The sequence below is a fragment of the Muntiacus reevesi genome, chromosome 1, assembly GCF_963930625.1.
Source record: "Muntiacus reevesi chromosome 1, mMunRee1.1, whole genome shotgun sequence".
Lineage (NCBI taxonomy): Eukaryota > Metazoa > Chordata > Mammalia > Artiodactyla > Cervidae > Muntiacus > Muntiacus reevesi.
In genome coordinates, this window is record NC_089249.1 from 283,757,773 (window position 1) to 283,778,826 (window position 21,054).

Below are 21,054 nucleotides of genomic sequence, written 5' to 3' on the forward strand. Positions count from 1 at the left end.
TTAAGTAGTACATTTGCATTTAGGGGACACATATGAAAGACATACTATCTTCATTTATATTTGGATTCACTCATTGAGGTGAGGTGCTCACACTTCACATGGGATCTGAGACTGTAGGACAGTGGATTTTTTTTTTTTCCTATAAATCTCATTTACTCTGAAATATCTCTTCATTGAGTGAGATAGTGGCCAAGCTGGTTTTATTATTTAAATTGTTCTCTCCTCCTCTTTTCTCTGCCAATCATGCCTAGTTTAATTCTTGTCACTTAATTGGGTTTGTGATGTTATTGCATTATGTTCCCATAATTCCAAATCCATAATAGGAGTTCCGAGGAACTCCTCATAGGTTTATAAATACACTTACGGTGTGTTTCACAAGACCTCCCCATGTGAGAACACCTCTCCTTCCTTTTTACTTTTTAGAGACCTTTGCTATCCTTTCCTCTTTTCTGCCATCCTCAGCTTCCACTGACCTCATTTCTTGTTATTCTATAATGTGGGCTCTTAACTGAAATAATACAATTTGTAGTTTCCCAGGCAGTGTGGCAGATGTTTTATAAACAGCTAATGCTGTCAATAACTTCTGAAGGTTAGAGCCTCTATTCATGACGAAGGTGTTACCAACTTGCCAAGGTCACCCAGGCAGTAAGTGGCACCAGAGCACGTCCCTGCCGGTTTACCTGGATCGGCAGAGAACATGGGTCTCTTGTTACATGCTGTCCTCATTGCCTAGCCCAATAGTTGGCATATCGTCTTTGCTAAACATGTGCAAGCCTTCACTAACTGGCCTGCATGCCCCTTCACAACTTTTTCACACTGTGTATGTGCGCGCACACACACACTTCATGCTTGCGTGTCAGCACAGATACAAATTTTGATCAGTCTCCTTACTGGAGTGTAAGCTCAGTGAGGGCTTGAACTTTGTCCTGTTAACCACTGGGTTTGTTACAGCCACGCTCTCCGGGAAACAAACTCACTCAGAGGGACAATGCAGAGAGTGGAGTGCAGTTTATTACACCGGCGGGCCCAAGGCAGAGTCTCCTCTTAGCCGAGGACCCCGACCAGCATTTGTGAAAATCTTTTATACCCCATGTGTACGTGTCCAAACCCACCACCCCAATTCCCTTGCGACTTACATAAACAAAGGAAGGGTAAATACAACTACAGTAACCCCATCATTCACGTGTTATGCGTTCAAACAGTCAGTAATCAATAAGCCCGCAGTTACATTCCAAAGAGTTAATAATCAATAAGCTTGTGGTTACGTTCCAACCAGTTAATAACCGATAAGCCTGTGATTACATCCCAATAGATACGGAAAAAGTTTATGACCTGTCCAGAGACAGGGGTGATTGCGGTATGCTTCCTCTTAGGCGATGAGTGACCTGGAAGTGATCTTCAAGATTCCCCTGTCTGGAGGGGGTCTTATCTTTCCACTGTCGTTCCCACAGGCACTAAGCAGAGAGCGCAGAGTCCACTGGAGAGGCAGCCGAGCATGATCAGCACGGACAGGCCTGAGATGGAGTCCTGGCCCTAGGCATTCCTTCTTCAGGTTGTTAATACCTCAAACTGCACATAGTACAGACTCATTCTGGTAAATAAGCTAATGAACTAAGGAATCTGATTCTGCAGACTCAGATCAAACAGTTGACTTATTCTTTGGCCTATACTTTCAACTGCCCTCCTTCTTGTTGTCTGCTTACTTCCAGCCCTTTAAAAAATAGCTTCTTTAAAGTGCACTGTATAATTTTGAATACCAGTAACAGGATATTACGCCCTTAAAGGGCAGGGACTGTCTCTGCGTTTTAAACTTTGTTTGCATTAAGCTTCCTGTTGCAGTTAGTATCTTCTTCTGTGAGAAGGCATTCTGAATAATTGTTCCTGACTAATAAATGAGTCTGTCTGTTGGTATCCTAGCAACCACAGCCGAATCTTTTTGTCTTAGTGAAAGATGTTAATGACCTTTACCCTCAGGCCCTTCTCCACTTGAGTCAAAAGTAATGGTCAGAAACAGACCTTTTAAAACTAAAGCAATTTTTGCTTTCAAGCAAACTGTTAGAGAAAAGAACCTGCTGACTTAATTTTCATTGCTCCTTAACAAAAATAGAATTTAGATAACTGAATTATTCTGTAAAAAACTGAATCATTCAGATCATGAAAAACCACCCTTTCAGTACAGGAAAAGAGATGAGTATGTACACATGCATTCCAAGTTTTGGGAAATATTTGTATAATACTCCTAAGTGAATGTGCAGTTTACTTGTAAATGAAATTTATAGAGTTTTTCCTTTTCTGCAGCAACAATTTAAAATAAACTTTAGCCCAGTAGTTGGTTTCATCAGTGGAGTTTTGTCTGTTGGGGCTAGAAATATTTGAAATAAATTTTTAGGAAATTCCTATATTAAGTCACCATACTCGAAAAATTATGTTGCTGCATTTTTGTGTGTGGAGATATTTTTCTTTTTGGATTGAATTGGAAAGGTAAATTTCAAATTATATGTTAATAAAATTTCTAACTGTGTCTTTTTCCAGTACATAAGGACGTGTAACAATTATCATGTAATATTTTATATGATTTACATGAGTTGAGACAAACTTGGAAAGGAATTAAGTAAACGCTGATAATTGTGTACTGTTACTCTTTTGAAAAGTTTGGAATCATAGACCATGAAATTAAATGTCAGTTGATTGATACATGTTCATGTTGTATTTAATAAGCTGATTAAAACACCATTACAGCACCTTTATATCTACAATCTTAATTCTTTGCTTCCTGCTAGTTAACTGTGGAAATAGTTAATTTTCCTTCAAAGGAAAAAAGTGTGTAGAGAGAAGGTAAGGTACACTAAATGAAAAATTGGACAGCATATTGCTAGGTAAGCAGTTTGTAAAATGAACATTAGAAAATAATCCTCCCTTGTGATGTGACTCCAAAACTGAAGGAAGATCTAGGCCCAAGAGTCACACTGGAAGATAATTTTCTTTCCTGAGTTTTCAGTTCTTCTGCCCAATTTTTGACTCAAATGAGTGTTTAGGATTTTCAGCCTTTGTTTTTTGAAAACTGAGAGGACAGATTTTTGCCTTTAGTATTATGTGATAATTTGAAATGAATTTGCTTATGTATCCTTATTCTTAAAAAGTCTGTGGGAAAGAGAAACATGTGAGGACATCACAGTGTAGTGTTATTCCCCAGCTCTTCTGTCCCAGTACGCTAAGCACAGTCCAGAGGGAACAGCTCTGGTTCTCCATGGGTGAGTGAACGTCCGCGCAGGCGAAAGGCCAGGACGGAGCTGGGCTGCCCAGGGAGACTGCCAGGTAGGAGGAGGGCGTCGGGAGAAGGCGAGCTTTGTCTGTGGCGACGGTGGGGAGTGCGTGTGTTTTTCTGTTTAGTTATTGTGGGGTAAAGTGAGTTCTTTGGTTTTGGCTACTGTACAGGAAATTTGAGTTTCTGGAGCTAAGACACTATGACCTTTATTGCCCATCTTGCCTCAGGGAGTGTTGGGTATGCATTCTTTAGTGTAACCTGTCCTGCAGCCCTGAAAAGTGGTAAATTCAAATCCCATTTACCAGGTGAGGACAGTGAGGCTAGAGTAACTGTAGTTGTTTATTCAAAGTTAAACAGTTATAAAGTGGCAGAGGATGGTGAATTGGAGGTCAGATTTGCCTGATTCTAAGCCCCAGATTCTTTCCATTTACTATACTGCCTCTTAAGATGCTTTGTTTAGTTCAAATGATGCTGGTACTTCTTTTCTTCTTGCTTCATGGGCATTGGCTAATTTAGCACATTTGTCTGAACTTTGGTTGTTAATAGAGTTGCCAGATTTAGCTGGGGAAAAAAGAAAACAACAACAGGCTGCTCATTTACATTTTAACTTTCTATAAACAATGTATAATTTTTTACATGTGCTCAAATATCATATGCTACACACTTATACTAAACATTTATTATTTATCTGAAGCTCAAATTTAACCTGTCATCCTGTATTTTATCTGGCACTCTTAAATGTTAAGAAAATTTGGCATTTGTTTTGAAGAGATCTCTAGAATTGGTATATTGATATTCCTCTTTAGAGGGAAAAAAAATCTGATTGTTTGGGCTCTCACTAGACTTTATTCCTTAGGAGCACAAATGTCAGGCAGTGCCTGAAATGTGGGTCATCATTAAACATCTTCCAGTTCCCCTGTTTCGATTACTTTTGTCTGTCTTTAGTCCTGGGTGCTTCAGAGCTCACCACTATGCTAACTATACAACTAACTGCTGGTACAGTGGAAATTTACCATGTTCCAGGCACTGTTCTAGGTATTGTGTGTGTGTGTGTGTGTGTGTGTGTGTGTGTGTGTGAAACAGAGAGAGAGAGAGTCGTTCAGCCGTGTCCGACTCTTGTGACGCTATGGACTGTAGCCCTGTAGGCTCCTCTGTCCGTGGGATTCTCCAGGCAAGTCTGCTGGAGTGGGTTGCCATTTCCTGCTCTGGGGATCTTCCCCACCCAGCGATGAACCCGGATCTCCTGCATTACAGGCGGATGCTTTACTGTTTTGAATCCATCAATCCTGTCAGCGACTTTATGATAAAAATCATGTTTTCACCCTCATCTCACTGATGAAAAAACAGAACAAACTGAGGCACAAAAGAGGATAAGTAATGTGTCTGTGGCAGGGCTAGGTTTGAACCCAAGTCATCTGGGCCTGGAATCAGAATTCATAACTATTTTTTAATATTGCCTCTTGCAGGTAATACTTCTGAAACCACAAAAAGAGCTTCTAGGAAGAATGTCTTTAAGTTTTTCCAAGCCAAATGCCATCTACTTTAATATTATTAATTGTATAAAACATTTTAGTGACTGTTGCTAAAGTAGATATCTCACTACACTGTATGTTATCCTTCTTTCTTCTATCCTTATTGAAACAGATGGCTTAGTCCTTAAATACTGCATTAGTACATGAAATGGTGAGTGGTTTTTCTCATTACTACAAAGTGATTGAGAAGCAGTATTTTCCAGCTTTTAAGTGATTTCTTCTAGAAACATTAATAATTTGCCCAGTATTGGCTTGCTCATAAGGCTAAGTTAGTAGACTCCTCACATATCCTAAGAGTAATGCCCCAAAGGAATATGCATGTCTCTCATGGATACTTTTCTTTATTTCAAATGATCAAACTTTGTTTGGACAGGACTTACTAGTCCGGAAGTGTCCTCATTTGGTTCAAATAAATACTCATGGATGAAATTTTTAACACGGAAGGGAAGTAACACAGGGAAGCACAGATTTAGAAAATATTTTGGAGGGTTATCTCACAATTGCAGGTGTCAGGTATCAAGGTATGCAGGTCTTTTAGAGGGCATTTAGAAAAGCAATGCAGAAAGAGGTCACATTTGGTCATTAATACAACTGCAATGTGAACCAAATCCAGCTGTCCTGATAGTAATGCAAACGGATTCTTGTGGTGTGGGGTAGAATTTCCAGTGACAGCATCTTACATAGGTTAAAAAAATGCTGTATCTCAAACAAGCTAATGGAAGTGAAGCTGATATGTTTTAAAAACTATTAGATGATACTGACTCACCTGCAAAAAGGTTGGGTTATTTTGGATATCTGAGTTTAAAAGCATTTAGAGGAATCGGCAGGTTTGTAAGTTTTCAAAGACTCAGCTTCAGTTTTGACTCTGCTTCTCCTCTCTCCTGAAAACTTAACTACTCAACTCCCTTCACCGTGCCTTCTTGGCCTGTATTTCCCTGTGTTTGTTCCCATGGAGGTCCATTACCGTATTCAGCAGGATGATGGTGGTGGCCTCATGTCTTGTTTTTCTCCTATTTTACCTGGTTAGTTTATCCTTTACCTGGTTAGTTTATCTGCAGTGCAGATTTGAAAACCCAGCTCAGAAAACCTTCACTTCCTTCCTTCTAAGTTTTTGGAGAGAACAAGGATGGTTGAGGAGTTCTCAGTGGTCTGATCTCACTTCTGTTATTCCGTGTCTCACCGTGTCCCCACCGCGTGAGGTGCAGTGAGGCTGTGCCCCGCTGCCTGCCGCTTCCTGAAACTGACACACCCTTTCATGGCTTCCTGTCTTTTCTGTCTCCTCTTGCCTCTGTTTGGAACGCCCCCCTTTTCTCTCTAACCAAGTGACATCTAATCTAAGAATCTCTCTTCTATTCTTCTAATAGGAACTTAGCATTTCTTTATTCCCACAGCATTTTGTTTATATTTTCACTGTAAAATGTTTTCATTCAACTTAGCTTTATTGCTTTGTCATCATTAGATGCTTGGATTGTGTTTGAATGAATAAACCAGAACAGAAAGTTAATTAAAACTCTTTCACAGTTTATCAGGGGGAAAAGTAAGTTTATTTTGTACTAGAAATACTGTAATTAAAATTAATCATCATGTGAGTTATGGTAACATCAGTTAAAGTTGTTTGTAACCCCTTAAGCGTAGGATTGGATGTTGCAGGTGAACATGGAAAGGTTTGACAAGTGATGTAAGGAACTTGTTGATCATTTGTTAATATAGAATAACTTAATGACTAAAATATAGGCGCTTTCTTTTTTAATGAACTCTACTTATATTTTTAAATTTGAAAATATTTGTTAAAATGAAAATAACTTGAAACATGTTGGATTTTTTTCAGTGTTTATTATCCGGATATATTTTTGACTCAGAATCTTTTTATGTTTTCTTAACAGTTGGTACCTGTGTGAGTGGAATTAATGTACTCATTAAAAAGTCATTATTGTAGCAATTAAAACCATAACAGTGTAACAATGATTTTTGGGGCATGCCTTCTTCCGGATGTGTGTGTTTTAAGTCATCTTAGGACTGACAGAGCCTTTATAAATATAAAATAGAAACTTAAAGACATTGTTCAAAGACTATTGGGTATCAGGACTGTGCACATAATAGAGCTGATAGTATGTGGTGTCTTTGACCTTTGGTTTCATTTTCAGTTGAAGTAGTAAATTTGCATTTTTCATTCCACATGCATTTTTTTCCAGTCCTTTTCGCCATACAATTCATTCATCTATCGAGTTCTTACTGACTGACCTTTTGCTGTTGTGGACTGTACCAGGTGCTAGAGTCAGGAGAGTGGACTTGTTTGAAGTTCAGCTGGCAGCGTTTCTCTAGGCTCGCTTCTAAAACTTGCATGACCTGGGGCAAAAGTACATGGGGGCCCTCAAACACTACGTCTAAACATTTAAACGTTGCAAATCAAACTAATACATTGCTAAATAAAGTAGATCTTTTCCTGTTGTCTGAGGATGTAACAGCTCAGAGACCTGAAAGGCCAAGCGAGGGTTTAGACGCCTGCGCTCTGCTCCCCCACTGGCGGTGCTGCTGCTGTGGGGAGCCTTAGCCTCTGGGACTCCGGCCCTGCCTGAACCTGGGAGGGCGCTTCTTGCAGACAGCCCAGCCCTCTCCCCACATCCCTGCAAACTGCACCTCCTGGCTACTGCCAGGCTCGTGGCCACCTGCAGGTTCACCTGTCCTGGCAGGGATGGCCTAGTGAGAGGCCCTGGGAGGCTCAGGAAGCTGGCCGTGGGTGATCAGACACGGATGTCTGCGCCCTGGGGACTCAGAAGGGCAGGGCTGTGGTGCAGACAGAGGGTGGGCACAGCCTCTGCCCGGTGGCTTTGTCCTGTGGACAGGGTGGGCCAGAGGAGGAGCAGGAGACCCCCGGGGTCCGTGCGCAGTGCGGGCGCTCCTGCCCAGGCCCCTGGGTGGCCCTGTACGTGCCCTCAACCAGAAGGGTGAAGCGCTCCTCAGACGCTCAGATCCCGCAAGCCTGCAGGCTTTGAGCTGGGTCAGAAGTCCACAATTTAAAAAATAAGCTGTGCTCTGTTAGTGAACGGTTATTAGGTGTGCATTTGTTTATGCAGATTAAGAATAAGCAATAGAGTTTTCAACTGTGCTATTTTTATATTTTAGAAATTAAAAATGTCTCTGATAAAATAGTGATAATGACTTTGGAATTATGATGGCTGAATAAAACTTCTAATTGTGTACTCTTTGTTTTTTAACATTTCCTCACTTATTTAAAATAGTGGTTAGCTGTTCTATGGGTGATGGTGCTGTTAGAGTGAAAAAGGATAAATTGAAAGGTATTCTTAACGCTGTTCTAGCCCTGTCTCAATTTCTAAGTATATTCAAATAAAAGAAAAAGTCTGTGAATTGACCATTTAAGTAAATCAGTTTGTATCTGAATGTCCCAAGATTATTAAATCTCGACATAGGAATGTAATTTTATATCACAAAAATTCATCCCATACAACTTTTTATAAAATGCTATCTTTGTGATTGGTCTCATGTTAATATACAGTTGGAGTTTTACAGTAATTTAGAAAAAGAAAGAGTCAATTCAGTGTAAAAGAGAATACTTGATTACTCTATTGTATAAGAGCAATAAAAGCTAATTTACTGTTATATTACTCAGTATTGAAAACTGCAAGAGACTCTCTTTCTGTTCATTCTACATTAATTGTGCTGTATTGTAGTGATATTCATATCTATTATATATGAGTTTTATGGAATCCTTTTAAGTTGACATCTCTGAGCTTGTCTTTTGGCTCACGTAAATATCTTTGACATATTGTCTGCATGATTGTTGAAGGATGAATGAAGTGTTGAAGGCAAAATGGATTAATCAGTCACTGTAATTCCTCTATGAACACTCCCCTGATAAACTGTTCTTTGAAATGGCCTGAGTTCATCACAAAGATGAAAATAAGTAGTTGTATTTTAAAACAGCCTTTATCTTATTAAATTTCATAAAGACTATTTCTTCTAAATTTGCCTCTTATGCTGGTATTTTATTATTAAATTAATTTCAGAGGCATTTCACTGTAGTTCTTTTCTTTAATTGAGTTTATAAGCCAAATAATTGGGATTAATTTTGATTTTTGTTAAAATTTAGGTAGAAAGTGGTAGATGTGTGTCTTTGTTGTTCAGTCGCTCAGTCATGTCTGACTCCTTGCAACTCCATGAACTGCAGCACGCCAGGCTTCCCTGTCCTTCATCATCTCCCCGAGTTCGCTCAAATTCATGTCCATTGAGTTGGTGATAAAATCCAGCCATCGCATCCTCTGTCGTCCCCTTCCCTCCTGCCCTCAGTCTTTTCCAGCATCAATGTCTTTTCCAGTGAGTTGGCTCTTTGCATCAGGTGGCCAAAGTATTGGAGCTGCAGCTTCAGCATCAATGAATGAATCCAATCCAATGAATATTCGGGGTTGTTTCCTTTAGAATTGACTGGTTTGATCTCCTTGCAGTCCAAGGGACTCTCAAGGGTCTTCTGGAGTCTTAACCACCGGACCACCAGGGAAGTTCCTTTGGACTCCACTGTTAATTCTACCACATTTGCAGTGACTTCCTCTGCTAAAGTCTTGAACCCCTGAAATTATTCATGAAGATTGAAGTCAATACGTTCCAAAATCCTGTTGCATTGATATTTTGACCTCTTCCCATGAATTGCAGATGTTAATAATGGCATCTAAAATGGTGAATTTTTTCCAGAAGTTTTTCAATTGATTTGGCTCTAACCCATTAGAGAAATCGCCATCTATGACAGCTATATAGTCTTATGAAAGGTATTTCTTAAAGCATAAGACTTGAAAGTCAAAATTAGTACTTGATCCATGAGCTGCCGAATGGATGTTGTATGAGTGGGCATGAAACCAGTGTGAATGTTGTTGTGTATTTTCATCAGAGACCCTGTGTGACCAGGTGACCATTGCTAATAAGTAGTACTGTTTTGAAAGGAATCTTTTTTTCTGAGTAGAAGATCTCAGTAATGGGCTTAAAATATTCAGTACATCCTATTGTAAACATATGTGCTGTTATCTAAGCTTTGCTCTTCCATTTATAGAGCACGGGCAGAATAGATTTGCATAATTCTTAAGGGCCCTCGAATTTTTGGAATGGTAAATGAGCATTGGCTTTAACTTCAAGTCACCAGCTCCATTATCCCCGAACAAGCCAGTCAGCCTGTCCTGCGAGGCTCTGCAGCCAGACAGCGATTTCTCTTTGCTCGCTATAAGAAAGTGTGAGATGACTTCTCCCTCCAACAGAATGCTCTTTCATCTACATTGCAAATCTCTTGTTAACGTAGCCGCCTTCATTCATGATCTTAGCTAGGCTTTTCTGGATAACTTGCTGCAGCTTCTGCGTTAGCACCTACTGTTTCCCTTGCTGTTGCACTTGCATGTTATGGAGATGGCTTCTTTCTTTGAACCTCATGAATCAGCCTCTACTAGCTTCAAACTTTTCTTCTTTATCTTCCTCAACTCTCTCAGCCTGCATAGAATTGGAGAGAGTTAGGCCTTGGTCTAGGTTTGGCTTTGACTTAAGAGAATGTGTTACTGGTTTGATCTTCTGTCCAGACCACCAAAACTTTCTCTGTATCAGTAATAAGGCTGTTTAGCTTTTTATCGTTCATGTGTTCATTGGAGTAGCAGTTTTCATTTCCTTTAAGAACTTTGCCTTTGCATTCATCGCTTGACTATTTCAGGGCAATTTGTCTAGCTTTTGGCCGTCTTGGCTTTCAACACACCTTCCTTACTAAGGTTAATCATTTCTAGCTTCTGATTAAAAGTGAGAGACATGGGACTGTTCTTTCACTTGAACACTTAAGAGGTCATTGTAGGGCTATTAATTGGTCTACTTTCAGTTTTATTTTGTCTCAGGGAATAGGGAGGCTGGAGGAGAGGGGGGGATGAAGAATGGCCTTTGGAACAGTCAGAACATTGGGTTCACTGCCTTATATGGGTGTGGTTCGTGGCACCCCAAAACAACTGCAGGTGAAACATCAAGGTCACTGCTTACAGTCCATGGTAACAAATGTGATCACAATTAAAAATGTTAAAATAGAATTACTGAAGTGTGACAGACACATACAGTGAGCAAATGCTGTTGGAAAAATTGCACAGATCTGTTTGTTTGACAGAGGGTTGCCACAAACCTTCAGTTTGTAGAAAATGCAACATCTGTGAAGCAAAATAAAGCAAAGCGCGATGAAACAAGTTATGCCTGCACTGGGTTAGGCTCCATTCATGACATGGTTTTATCTTGGTCATCTCTTTGGAGACAAGGGAAGTCGCTCAGTCACGTGCGACTCTTTGCGATCCCCTGGACTGTAGTCTGCTGGGCTCCTCTGCCCATGGAATTTTCCTGGCAAGAGTACTGGAGTGGGTTGCCATTTACTTCTCCAGGGGAATCTTCCTGACCCGGGGATCGAACCCAGGTCTCCTGCAGGGCAGGCAGACGCTTTACCTTCTGAGCCACCAGGGGGGCCCCTCTTTGGCGACATTATGTTCAAATACAGTTATATTCTGAAGTTACTGGCTGTTAGGACTTCAGTGTATGCATTTCAAGAGGACAAATCCAGTCCATTAAAGGGACATAAAATGAATTCTATGCTGTGTATTGGGTAACCAATATGTTTAAGATGTGGAGCAGTTTATTTAATGTTATAAATAAATTGTATTCTTTTCAAAATTGGATGTTAGGAACATCTTTTATTTCTCCTTTGACCCAGTTTGATTGTAGAGATGTGAAAAGGGTAGTTAAAGGCTGATGATGGTTATAAAAATAGCAGCAGCAGCAGCCACGTCATCAAGTGTTGACGTGTGTCCTGGGCTTGGGTCTGAGCACTGGATCGTTTCTGTGTCCCGGGGTGCTGCATGGTCAGCAGGAAATTAGGGCGTCTCCATTTAAGGATAGGTTGAATTTTCTTTGCTTGTCCTTGGGAATCTGGGTGTAGATCCTGGCCTCAATGCTCTGGGGCAGGGTCCGGGTTCATTGCTTTGTGAAACAAGATGGAATTCTGTGTAAACCACTAATTCCTGAGGTATTTTTGAGTTTTCTGTAGGTACAGGCTTTTTACTCAATATGGAAAAGTTGAATTATGCAGGTAGTGTTCTTAGGTGACAGACTAGCTTAAAAATGTCCCAAATCAAGGAAGTTCTCTAAAGAATATTTTAAACTGTATCCTGTCTGGCTCATAGCTCCTATACCCATCACTTTGTGGGTGCTCGACAAATAATCGTAGAATGAATAGATTTCAGTTAAAGCGAAAGGGAGAAATACAGTCATAGAGGCAGTGCCCATTGGAATCTCATGTTTGCATTGTCAAAAGAGTATATTGCCTGCTCAGCCCTTGCAAGTTTTTGTTATTTGTTTTGTCAGCAAATATAGTATGCATTGAATATTCACTCAATTGTAGACAGACCAAAGAAATAACTAGTTGGATCCTTTGTGTTTTAGACCTCCCACATGTTTGAGACTTGGAAACAATAGCACAGCAGTTTTGCCTGTCTGGATAGAAGCTCCCGGTCCTATAGGGTGTCACAGATCAGAGGTGATTCTCACAGAGGACATTTTGTCTCCCACCAGTAGGTGGGATTGACGGTTGTGTGTGTTCTGCCTCAGCCTTTTGTCCCTTGCTTTAGTACTCGGCTGGGTGGGGCTGTACTTGAAACTATAGATCTTGTTAAAAATGTTTCTTAATAGTCAGATTGTAAATGTCTTTAGATATAGTTTCCAGGATATTTGAGAAGTAGTAGGAAAAGGCAAAGAACTGAGCTGTCACAATTCTTTTCTGAAAAAAACTTTATATGGATGTATGCACATTTGTTGTTTGATTATTTTCAATTTGTTCTTCAAAAAAGTGGAATAATGAGCAGCCTTTTGGGAACTGATGCCTATTTTTGGTAGAGTTCTTCTTGTTAGTATTCATAATAGTGCTGTAACTACCTTATTGCTCTGTTTCTAGGCCTTTGATACAGTTTGTACTTGTGATTTTCTTTTTCTCGGTTTTGGGTACTTAATGAAGAAGAAATTTTAGATGTGGTATGAGAGAATAAGCGGACTTGCCTGGTGGCTCAGCAGTCGCGAATCTGCCTGCAGTGCAGGAGACCGGAGCTCAAGCCCTGGCTTGGGATGCTCCCCGTGGCGGCCCACCCCGGGACCCTCGCCTGGGCATCCCACGGACAGAGGGGCCTGGCGGGCTGCAGCCCCTGGGGCCGCACGAGCTGGACACGACTGAGCGACGAAGCAGCAGCAGGAGAGAGAGTAAAATTTTGATTCCGTATTAAAAGAGTATTATGTCCAACTTGCTAATGCTGTTTGGGTTTTTTAAATTTTAAAAAATTCCTTAAATTAGAGATAAGTTACAAGTAGTTGAATTAGATACTGTAATTGTTAAGTATGAATAAATGTTTTTTGGCTTTCTTGTTTTTCCCATTGATATCTGAGTTTGTACAGTTTTCAGAGTCTTATTATCATTTCAATATTAGTGACTTTTTGAGTCTCATGTCCATTCAGTGGAATTTCATTAACTGAAAATGTTTGCTAAATTTTTAGTTATCTTTGTATGAATGAAACCCCTAAGGTTATACAAAATGCAATTGAGTGTGACTGAGTTTAAATCAGACCTTTGTGATATATTTGTGTCTTAATTCAGGTTGGTTGAAGACCTTTGATGACTACTTTAGAGAGAAGACTCAGTATATCTTTAATAACATGGTTGTCAAGTTGAAAGAAGACCCACGGAGAAAATTTATATGGTCTGAGATCTCTTACCTCTGGAAGTGGTGGGAAACTATAGATATTCAGAAGAAGGATGCTGTTAAAAGGTGTGTTGTTTAAAACTATTGTTTTTTGAAATTAGGTAATATTAAATGCATTGATTTTACAATGAAACATGTGTTGACTTTTCAGAAGGTGAAAATTCTTAGCTTTATAAATGAAACTTAAAATATTTCTCCATATCCTTTTATTACCTTGATTCTGGTTCATTTTTGAAAAAGCGACCTGAAACTTCTTCACTGAAATTCTTATGTTCCAAATTTGTCCTCGCAATGGAACTACTACGTCAAAGGGGCTTGATGTTGTAAAGATGTTTCTGAAGCATGTAAATCAAAGTGGTGCCTGTAAAGGTGGTTTCAGCGTGTTCTTCATTTAGAAATGGACCAATTTCTCTGCATATTAGGCAACAGTGTAATGTTTTCTAAACCATATCAATTTAAGTATTGAAAAATTTGCATTTTTAATTAGTGATAGTGTTACATGTTTTCTCATATATGCAGGCAGAACTTTTTGTGAACTGCTTCGTCATGTACTTTCCTTACTGATTTCTAAGAGTATTTATGCACACGTATGAACCCTTATTTTTTCTGAAGCTTTAAATTTCTTCTTAATTCTTAGTGTTTGACAAATAGACTTCAAAAGTTTTTATATAGTCTTAATGTATTAATCTATTTTCTTGATACTGGCTTTTCTGTCACCCCCAAGTCTTACCCGACCTAGGAGGGGATCTTTCTCCCCCCGCTTTAGTGTTTTTACTGCGCCCTTTTATGAGCCCTCCGGTTTTTTCTTTAATGTGGTGTGATGAGGGCTTTTGCTCTGCTGCCTCCCTCCTCCCGCCACCCGCCCGGCTTCCGGGAGTTTAAGGTTTGTCTCAGCATAAACTACTTTTTCTACTTACTTAGTGTCACACATGCACCATGTACTGTACCACTTCCTGGGTTAAGTGCCTTACAGATGATAACTGATGATCGCTGCGGCGATCCTGTGCAGTGAGTCCAGTGAGTGTCCTGATTCTGCAGAAGGGATCACCCAGCCGGACATGCCACACCGCTTACCGTCCAGAGCAGCCTCCGCCCCACACGCTGTTCCCTTACACATTCATTCTTTCCACTGACTTGAAGTGCCATCTTTATTGTATTTAAATAAGCATTGATTTCTGGGCTTTCTGACCTCTTTCATAGACTTTTCCGTCTAACTGTAATTGCAAGTTTATGAGGTGTTTCTTTAACAGACAGTTTAAATCTTCCCTTATTTTTCTTTATTGAAAAGTTCTTTTAATGAGTGACTGCTTAATTTTCCCAGAGAACTTTAGGATTAATTCTTCCTACTCTGTCCCCCAAAAAAGATGGGAAAGTTTTTGAGAGGTCTTGACCTAAATGTTTAAAGGTATTTTCGGGAGAATTGGCTTTCCATTATTATCTATTTTTTTTTTTCCCTGATAGCATCCTTAAGGTGCTCACAAGAGTGGTCAGAGGAAGTCATAACTAAGGGCTGCAGGCTCTGAGAGGCCTGCCCTCACCAGGAATGACCGTGGCACCCAGAGGTCTGCCCCCGTCTCCGTGCGTGCTGTGTGCGGCCGCGGGAAGTGCCTGTCAGGACACTCTTCCAGGCAGTCCCGCGAGCTGGGACTCCAAGACATTACATAAAATGTGTTGACGTTTCAGTTGAAATGTTAGCAGCTAGTTTAGATTAACATGAACATATACACATCCTTAGTTAAAGTCAGTCTATCCCCTGGTTTGCAACTTTTCAAAAGTTAAGAACTGCCCTGCACTGCTTATGGAGTTGGTGTTTGTCAGATATGTAATTTTTTTTTAAACTAAGTTTAAAGACAAATTTTTCTGTCTGTCTAGGTCTTATGTTGCTCCTTGACTATAAATAATGCTTTATAGTTTCTTAAATTATAATTTTATAGCGTTTTACTTAGATTGTGCAGATTTTAAGATTTTATTCCATCTGTAGGTTTTCTTTTCCTTATTATTTGGTGGGACCTGATTTTTTTCTTTATCTTGATTAGATTGGCTGAAGCTCTTACTAGTTTCATTGGTTTTTGTACTGCCACTTGTTTCCTAAAAAGTTTTTTGCATTTTACTGACATTTACTCTTGACTTTTCTGTTTTTATTAATTCCTTCTGCCTGTTTTTTAACTAATGCTAAATGGGCCAGTTGATTTACTTGAACAAGAAGTATTACTTCCTCTGTTTGCCTTTTAGCACTGCTCTTAACTAGCATTCACATTTTTATGTGTTATTTTGTTAATATGGTATTTTTTCCTAAATCATCTGTAACTGTATTATTGTTTTCTTTTGCCATCTATTTGGGTATGTATAACTTACTATTAAATTTTTCATCTATCAATTCAGATACTTTGCAGCTTATCTGTTTTGCTCTTACTAATTAGTTTTTATTTCATTTTCTTGTAATTCAGTTATCTAGTTATCTCTGGTCTCTCTTTGGCATATGCTTTTTAATTTTTTTTGTTATATTTACTGCATTTTATGTGATTTTTTTCAAGGTTTTTTCTTCCCACTTCACTTTCAGTTATCGGTCATGTAGAGCCTGTTCTTTTCTGGCTGCGAATGCATGGTTTTAAGTGTGCTTTTTAATGAGTTCTGGATTCTTTTTGTTGTTTATGGGTCCAAACATTTTCTCTTTTTTTTTAACTCATCCTATGAGGAATAACATGTATCCACACCTGGAATGTATTTCAAAACAGAGAGTGTAGCTTGAATCACATTCCTTCCTTTTCTAACCGGATACTGCTTCCATCTCATTCACCTGGTTTCCTTTTAGGAAACGGTCTCGAAACGCAGAAGTCACACCTTTCATTTTCCTGCCCTAGGTCAGACAGCTCAGCTGTTATCTGACTCAGCTAGTCAGGGTTTTATTTCCCAGGGTTTAAGCCTTAGAGAGTGGCGTGAGGGTGGACAGGTGAAAGGAAGGGAAGCAGGATGGAGGGCAGGTTGGGGTCTTCCCTTGTAGCTCTGGTGCGTTCACGAGAGGCCTCCTGGCCTCCTGCCCTGGGTCCCAGGCCTCGTGCCTGTGGCGTGCCTTCTCGTGGTTTCCAGTTCTTTGTTTAGCCTGGACTTGTCGCTTGCCCTCAATCCTGTGTGCCCACGACAGCCCCCCAATACATTTCCTGTTCAGAGTCAGTCAGTGTTGCTTGTGGGCAAGAAAGCTAGCTGACATGCAGTTGTTATTCAGTCACTCAGCTGTGCCCTACTCTTTGTGACCCGTAAACTGCAGCGCACCAGGCTTCCCTGTCCTTTACCATCTCTCTGAGTTTTCTCAGACTCATGTCCATTGAGTCAGTGATGCTGTCTGACCATCTCACCCTCTGTCATTCTCTTCTCCTCTTGCTCTCAAACTTTCCCAGCATCAGAGTCTTTTCCAAAAAGAGTTGCCTTTTTGAATCAGGTGATCAAAGTATTGGAGCTTTAGAGCCAGTCCTTTCAGTGAATATTCAGAGTTGATCTCCTTTAGGATGGACTGGTTGGATCTCCTTGCAGTCCAAGGGACTCTCAAGAGTCTTCTCCAGCACCACAGTTTGAAAGCATCAATTCTTTGGTGCTCAGCTTTCTTTATGATCCAGCTTTCACATCCATACATGACTGCTGGAAAAACCATAGCGTTGACTAGACGGACCTTTGTTGGCAAAGTGATGTTTCTGCTTTTTAATACACTGTTGAGATTTGTCATAGCTATTCTTCCAAGAAGCAAGTGTCTTTTGATTTTGTGGCTACAGTCACCGTTTGCAGTGATTTTGGAGCCCAAGAAAATGAAATCTGACACTGTTTCCACATTTTCTCCCATCTGTTTGCCAAGAAGTGATAGGACTGGATGCCATTATCTTTGTTTTTTGAACACTGAGTTTTAAACCAGCTTTTTCACTCTCCTCTTTCACCTTCATCAAGAGGCTCTTTAGTTCTTCTTCACTTTCTGCCATAAGGGTGGTGTCATCTGCATATGTGAGGTTATTGGTATTTCTCCTGGCAGTCTTGATTCCAGCTTGTGCTTCATCCAGCCCAGCATTTCACTTGATGTACTCTGCATATAAGTTAAATAAGCAGGGTGACAACACATAGCATTGGCATACTCCTTTCCCGATTTTGAACTAGTCCGTTGTTCCATGTCCAGTTCTAACTGTTGCTTCATGATTTGCATACAGGTTTCTCAGGAGGCACGTCAGCTGGTCTAGTATTCCCATCTTGTTAAGAATTTCCCACATTTTGGGGACTTCTCTGTTGGTCTAGTGACTAAGACTCTGCACTCAGTGTGGGGGGCCCGGGTTCAGTCCCTGGTCAGGGAACTAGATCCCATATGCTGCAACTAAGAGTTCCCACAACTGAGACCTGCATAGCCAAATAAATAAATAAAATTTAAAAATAAAAAGAATTTCCCACAGTTTGTAGTGATCTACACAGTCAAAGGCTTTATTGTAGTCAATGAAGCAGAAGTAGATGTTTTAGCTGATATATTTCTCCTTAAATCCTTTGTTGGAGAGCAGGGTTCCAGAAAGAAAGAAAGAAAAGACACATATGTTTGCTCCCATTATTTTAAATTCTGAACTTATACTAAGTGGCATTACTGATAGAATTTTTTTTGACTGCTAGTGTAATGGTTATGCAATGGCTATTTTTCCCTTTTTGAAGATGAATGTATGGATTAAATGTCTGTAGCTAAATTTACAAGCTAGCTATTGCAGAGAAGAACCTGTTAATCTAGCAGAGTTCTCTGTAAGCTTTTATTGTCCCTGAAGAATACCAATTGATTATGGGAATTTAACAGAAACATAGCTCAAGTGATCTTCGTAATCTATGCTAGCAATGACTTGTTTGATTCTTCCCCCTGTGGTAGCAGTATTCAGCTGTATAAGCTTTTAAAAATGAAAAATCTAGTTAACTAAAAGGAGATTCATGCAGACAACATCTACCTTCTTTATTTTATGTGGCTCAAAGTAATTTAATCAAGTATAGTCACGGTTCCTACTTGTAACACGTATCCAGTGGATTTAAAAGAAACTGCCTTGTTATAATCAGCCCATTTTCTGTCTACTCTTGTTTTATTTTGAAAATAACTGGTATGTTAACATTCTTTTTACTTTTTAAACTTCCTATTTGAATATTTTTTGGCTAAATTCAGTTTCAATACTGTGTGATATTTATACTACATAGAAATGTGGACCCTTATCCAGACAGCTGAAACGTTAGCCTTAGCATTTCCTTTGACTAGCACCCAGCATGTTACATATTCATTTTTCCTCTGGGCTTTGAGATATTGAAAGGGTTTTTACATAGCATTTGCTTCTGCTGTTGAGGCCAGTGTTCACGTGAGAAGCCTATTGAACTGTTGGAACCTAGAACAGTTTATGTGTTCGCCAGTACCTTGACCAACTTCTCTGTGTGGACTTCTGATATGAAATAAGTCTCTAAATGTATGTGTTAGATATTGTCTTGGCATTTCTGGATTGCATTGCTTTGCCAAGCCTGCAGTCTTTCATCTTTCTACCATTCCCTTACATCTTTTTTCCCTAGGTTTATAATTAAGTAAACCTTCTACCCTGTCCTAATAACTCTTTCTGCTTATTGAAATCAGAGAAATGTTTGAGGTTGCTTTCTTAAATAATACAATTGCAAACATATTGCAAACCTACATACATTCTATATCTTGAGTTCACTAGAAAAAATAACCTTAAAAGTTCTTACACTAGCTAATTTACTATACGTTTTATACAGGTCAGATTTTATGGTATTTAACCAAAGTCTCCTATAAAATTTGCAGAGCGATGAGAAGTTACAGTGTGTCTTGTGATGTTCAGCGTAAATTGCAAGTTTGGATTGAGTTTAGAGCCTAAAGATACATAGCGTTTCATCAAAGGAGTCAAAGCAGTGCCTGGTGTCGCAGATGGCTTTGGTTCTAATAGCTGAAGCCGGGTGTCCGTTTATCTCAGAGTCCGTACTCCATCCCGACGCCCTGCAGTCCCAGCTCGTCTGGACTGAGGGGGCTTGGCTCCCCCCTCGTTCCGTTCATCGGCTGGCTTCCGCTGACACCAGGCACGGGCAGAAGCCTGGAGCGCTGATCAGCTGTTCTGTCTGTGGGTACTTTTCAGTCCTCCTAGGGGATTTCTCTGCAGCGCTGATACTGACCACTCCATTCGCCTTAAATTCTTTCCTCCTCCTGTCTTCTGTGGCCCAGAGCTCTTCTGACCCCAGGTGTGTGTGGCTCAACAGTGCTTTGTCCTCTCCTCGGCGACTCCCTCCTCTGCCCCTTCCTACGCATGCCAGCCCTCACCTGGGGGCGTCGCGGGCGATGCCACGCCACTGTTTTAATGTCCATGTGTGCAGGCTGCTTCTAGATCTACAGTTCCAGCCTCACGTTCCCTCTTCTTCCCCAGCCAAGGCTAAGAGTAACAGTTCACACACTGAGTGGTTGCTCGGCTCAGTGCAGAAGGCATAGTCTCAACAGTGCCATGTGTGTTCAGTTGCTCCTAGATCGCTCCTGCCTGCTGAGATCCTGCATTATCCTCATTCTCCTGCTGAGGAACCAGGGCAGAGGGGGGCAGGAGTGTGCCTCGGGTCCCAGTGTGTGAGCCTGCCCATGTCTCTTTCTTGGCCTCAGATGCCTCTGACATCCAGCGTCCAGAGGCCCCGCGCGGCCCCTCCGCTGGGCACGCTCTTGCTCTGGCCCAGTTCCCACTCGCCTCTCTGCCCTTCCCTCTGTCACTCCTCGCCTCACACCCCGCTCTAAGCCCTGCTGAGCCATGGGGATGTCCTCAGTCACGGCTATCTTCTCCTTCTTGGGGTTTGCTCACAGTTTAGCTGAGAATTTCTTTTTTCCTTTTGTGCAGTGGATAATCTCAATGCTGTTTATTCTTTAAGACCCAACTGAAATGTTACCTCACCTCCGAAGCCTTCCCTTATTTTCTCCGTCATCTACTCAGCAAGCATTTACGGTGCTAGACTCCAGGGATACAAGGAGTGAACTAGACTCACCAGGTCCCAGCCCTCAGGGCAGGGGAGGGAAGACGATGGAATTAACACAGTATCACAATCAAGTCTTTCCTTCTGTGGAAACTAGGGGGTCTTGGAAAACTTCCTGAAGCTAGTGGTGTTCATGTTGAAACTGGAAAGGCTATTAGAAGAGCCAGTAGCAGAGGGTGGGGAAAGGATTCCAGGTTATGAGAGGAGAATTGTGATTATGGGCCAGGGCTTAGCAAGAACATGGCATGCTCAGACGCCTGAAGGAAGCTGATGAGACTGCAGCGGAGCAGGGGCGGGTGTGCGTGCAGGGGCTGAGCCGTGTGTGGTCATCAGGGGATGCACGTTAAAACTGCCTCAACGTGCCATCCAACACCCCTGAAAGGGGCTACAGGCCAGAGGGCTGACAGCACCGAGGCTTGGGAAGAACGTGCAGTGGCTGTAGCTCTCACACTGCTAGTGGCAATGTGAGACGAGAAATCTGCTTTCTGAAAGGGGGCCTGGG

The 21,054-nt window shown here is 40.9% G+C and overlaps 1 protein-coding gene across 1 annotated transcript in view; it reads left to right on the top strand.

Moving 5' to 3' along the window:
• MAN2A1 (mannosidase alpha class 2A member 1) overlaps positions 1-21,054 on the top strand; it is a 191,308-nt gene that overhangs the window by 43,063 nt on the left and 127,191 nt on the right. The window contains exon 4 of the mRNA XM_065923691.1: positions 13,448-13,619. Coding sequence (XP_065779763.1) covers positions 13,448-13,619 — 172 coding nt within the window. The remainder of the gene's footprint in view (positions 1-13,447; positions 13,620-21,054) is intronic.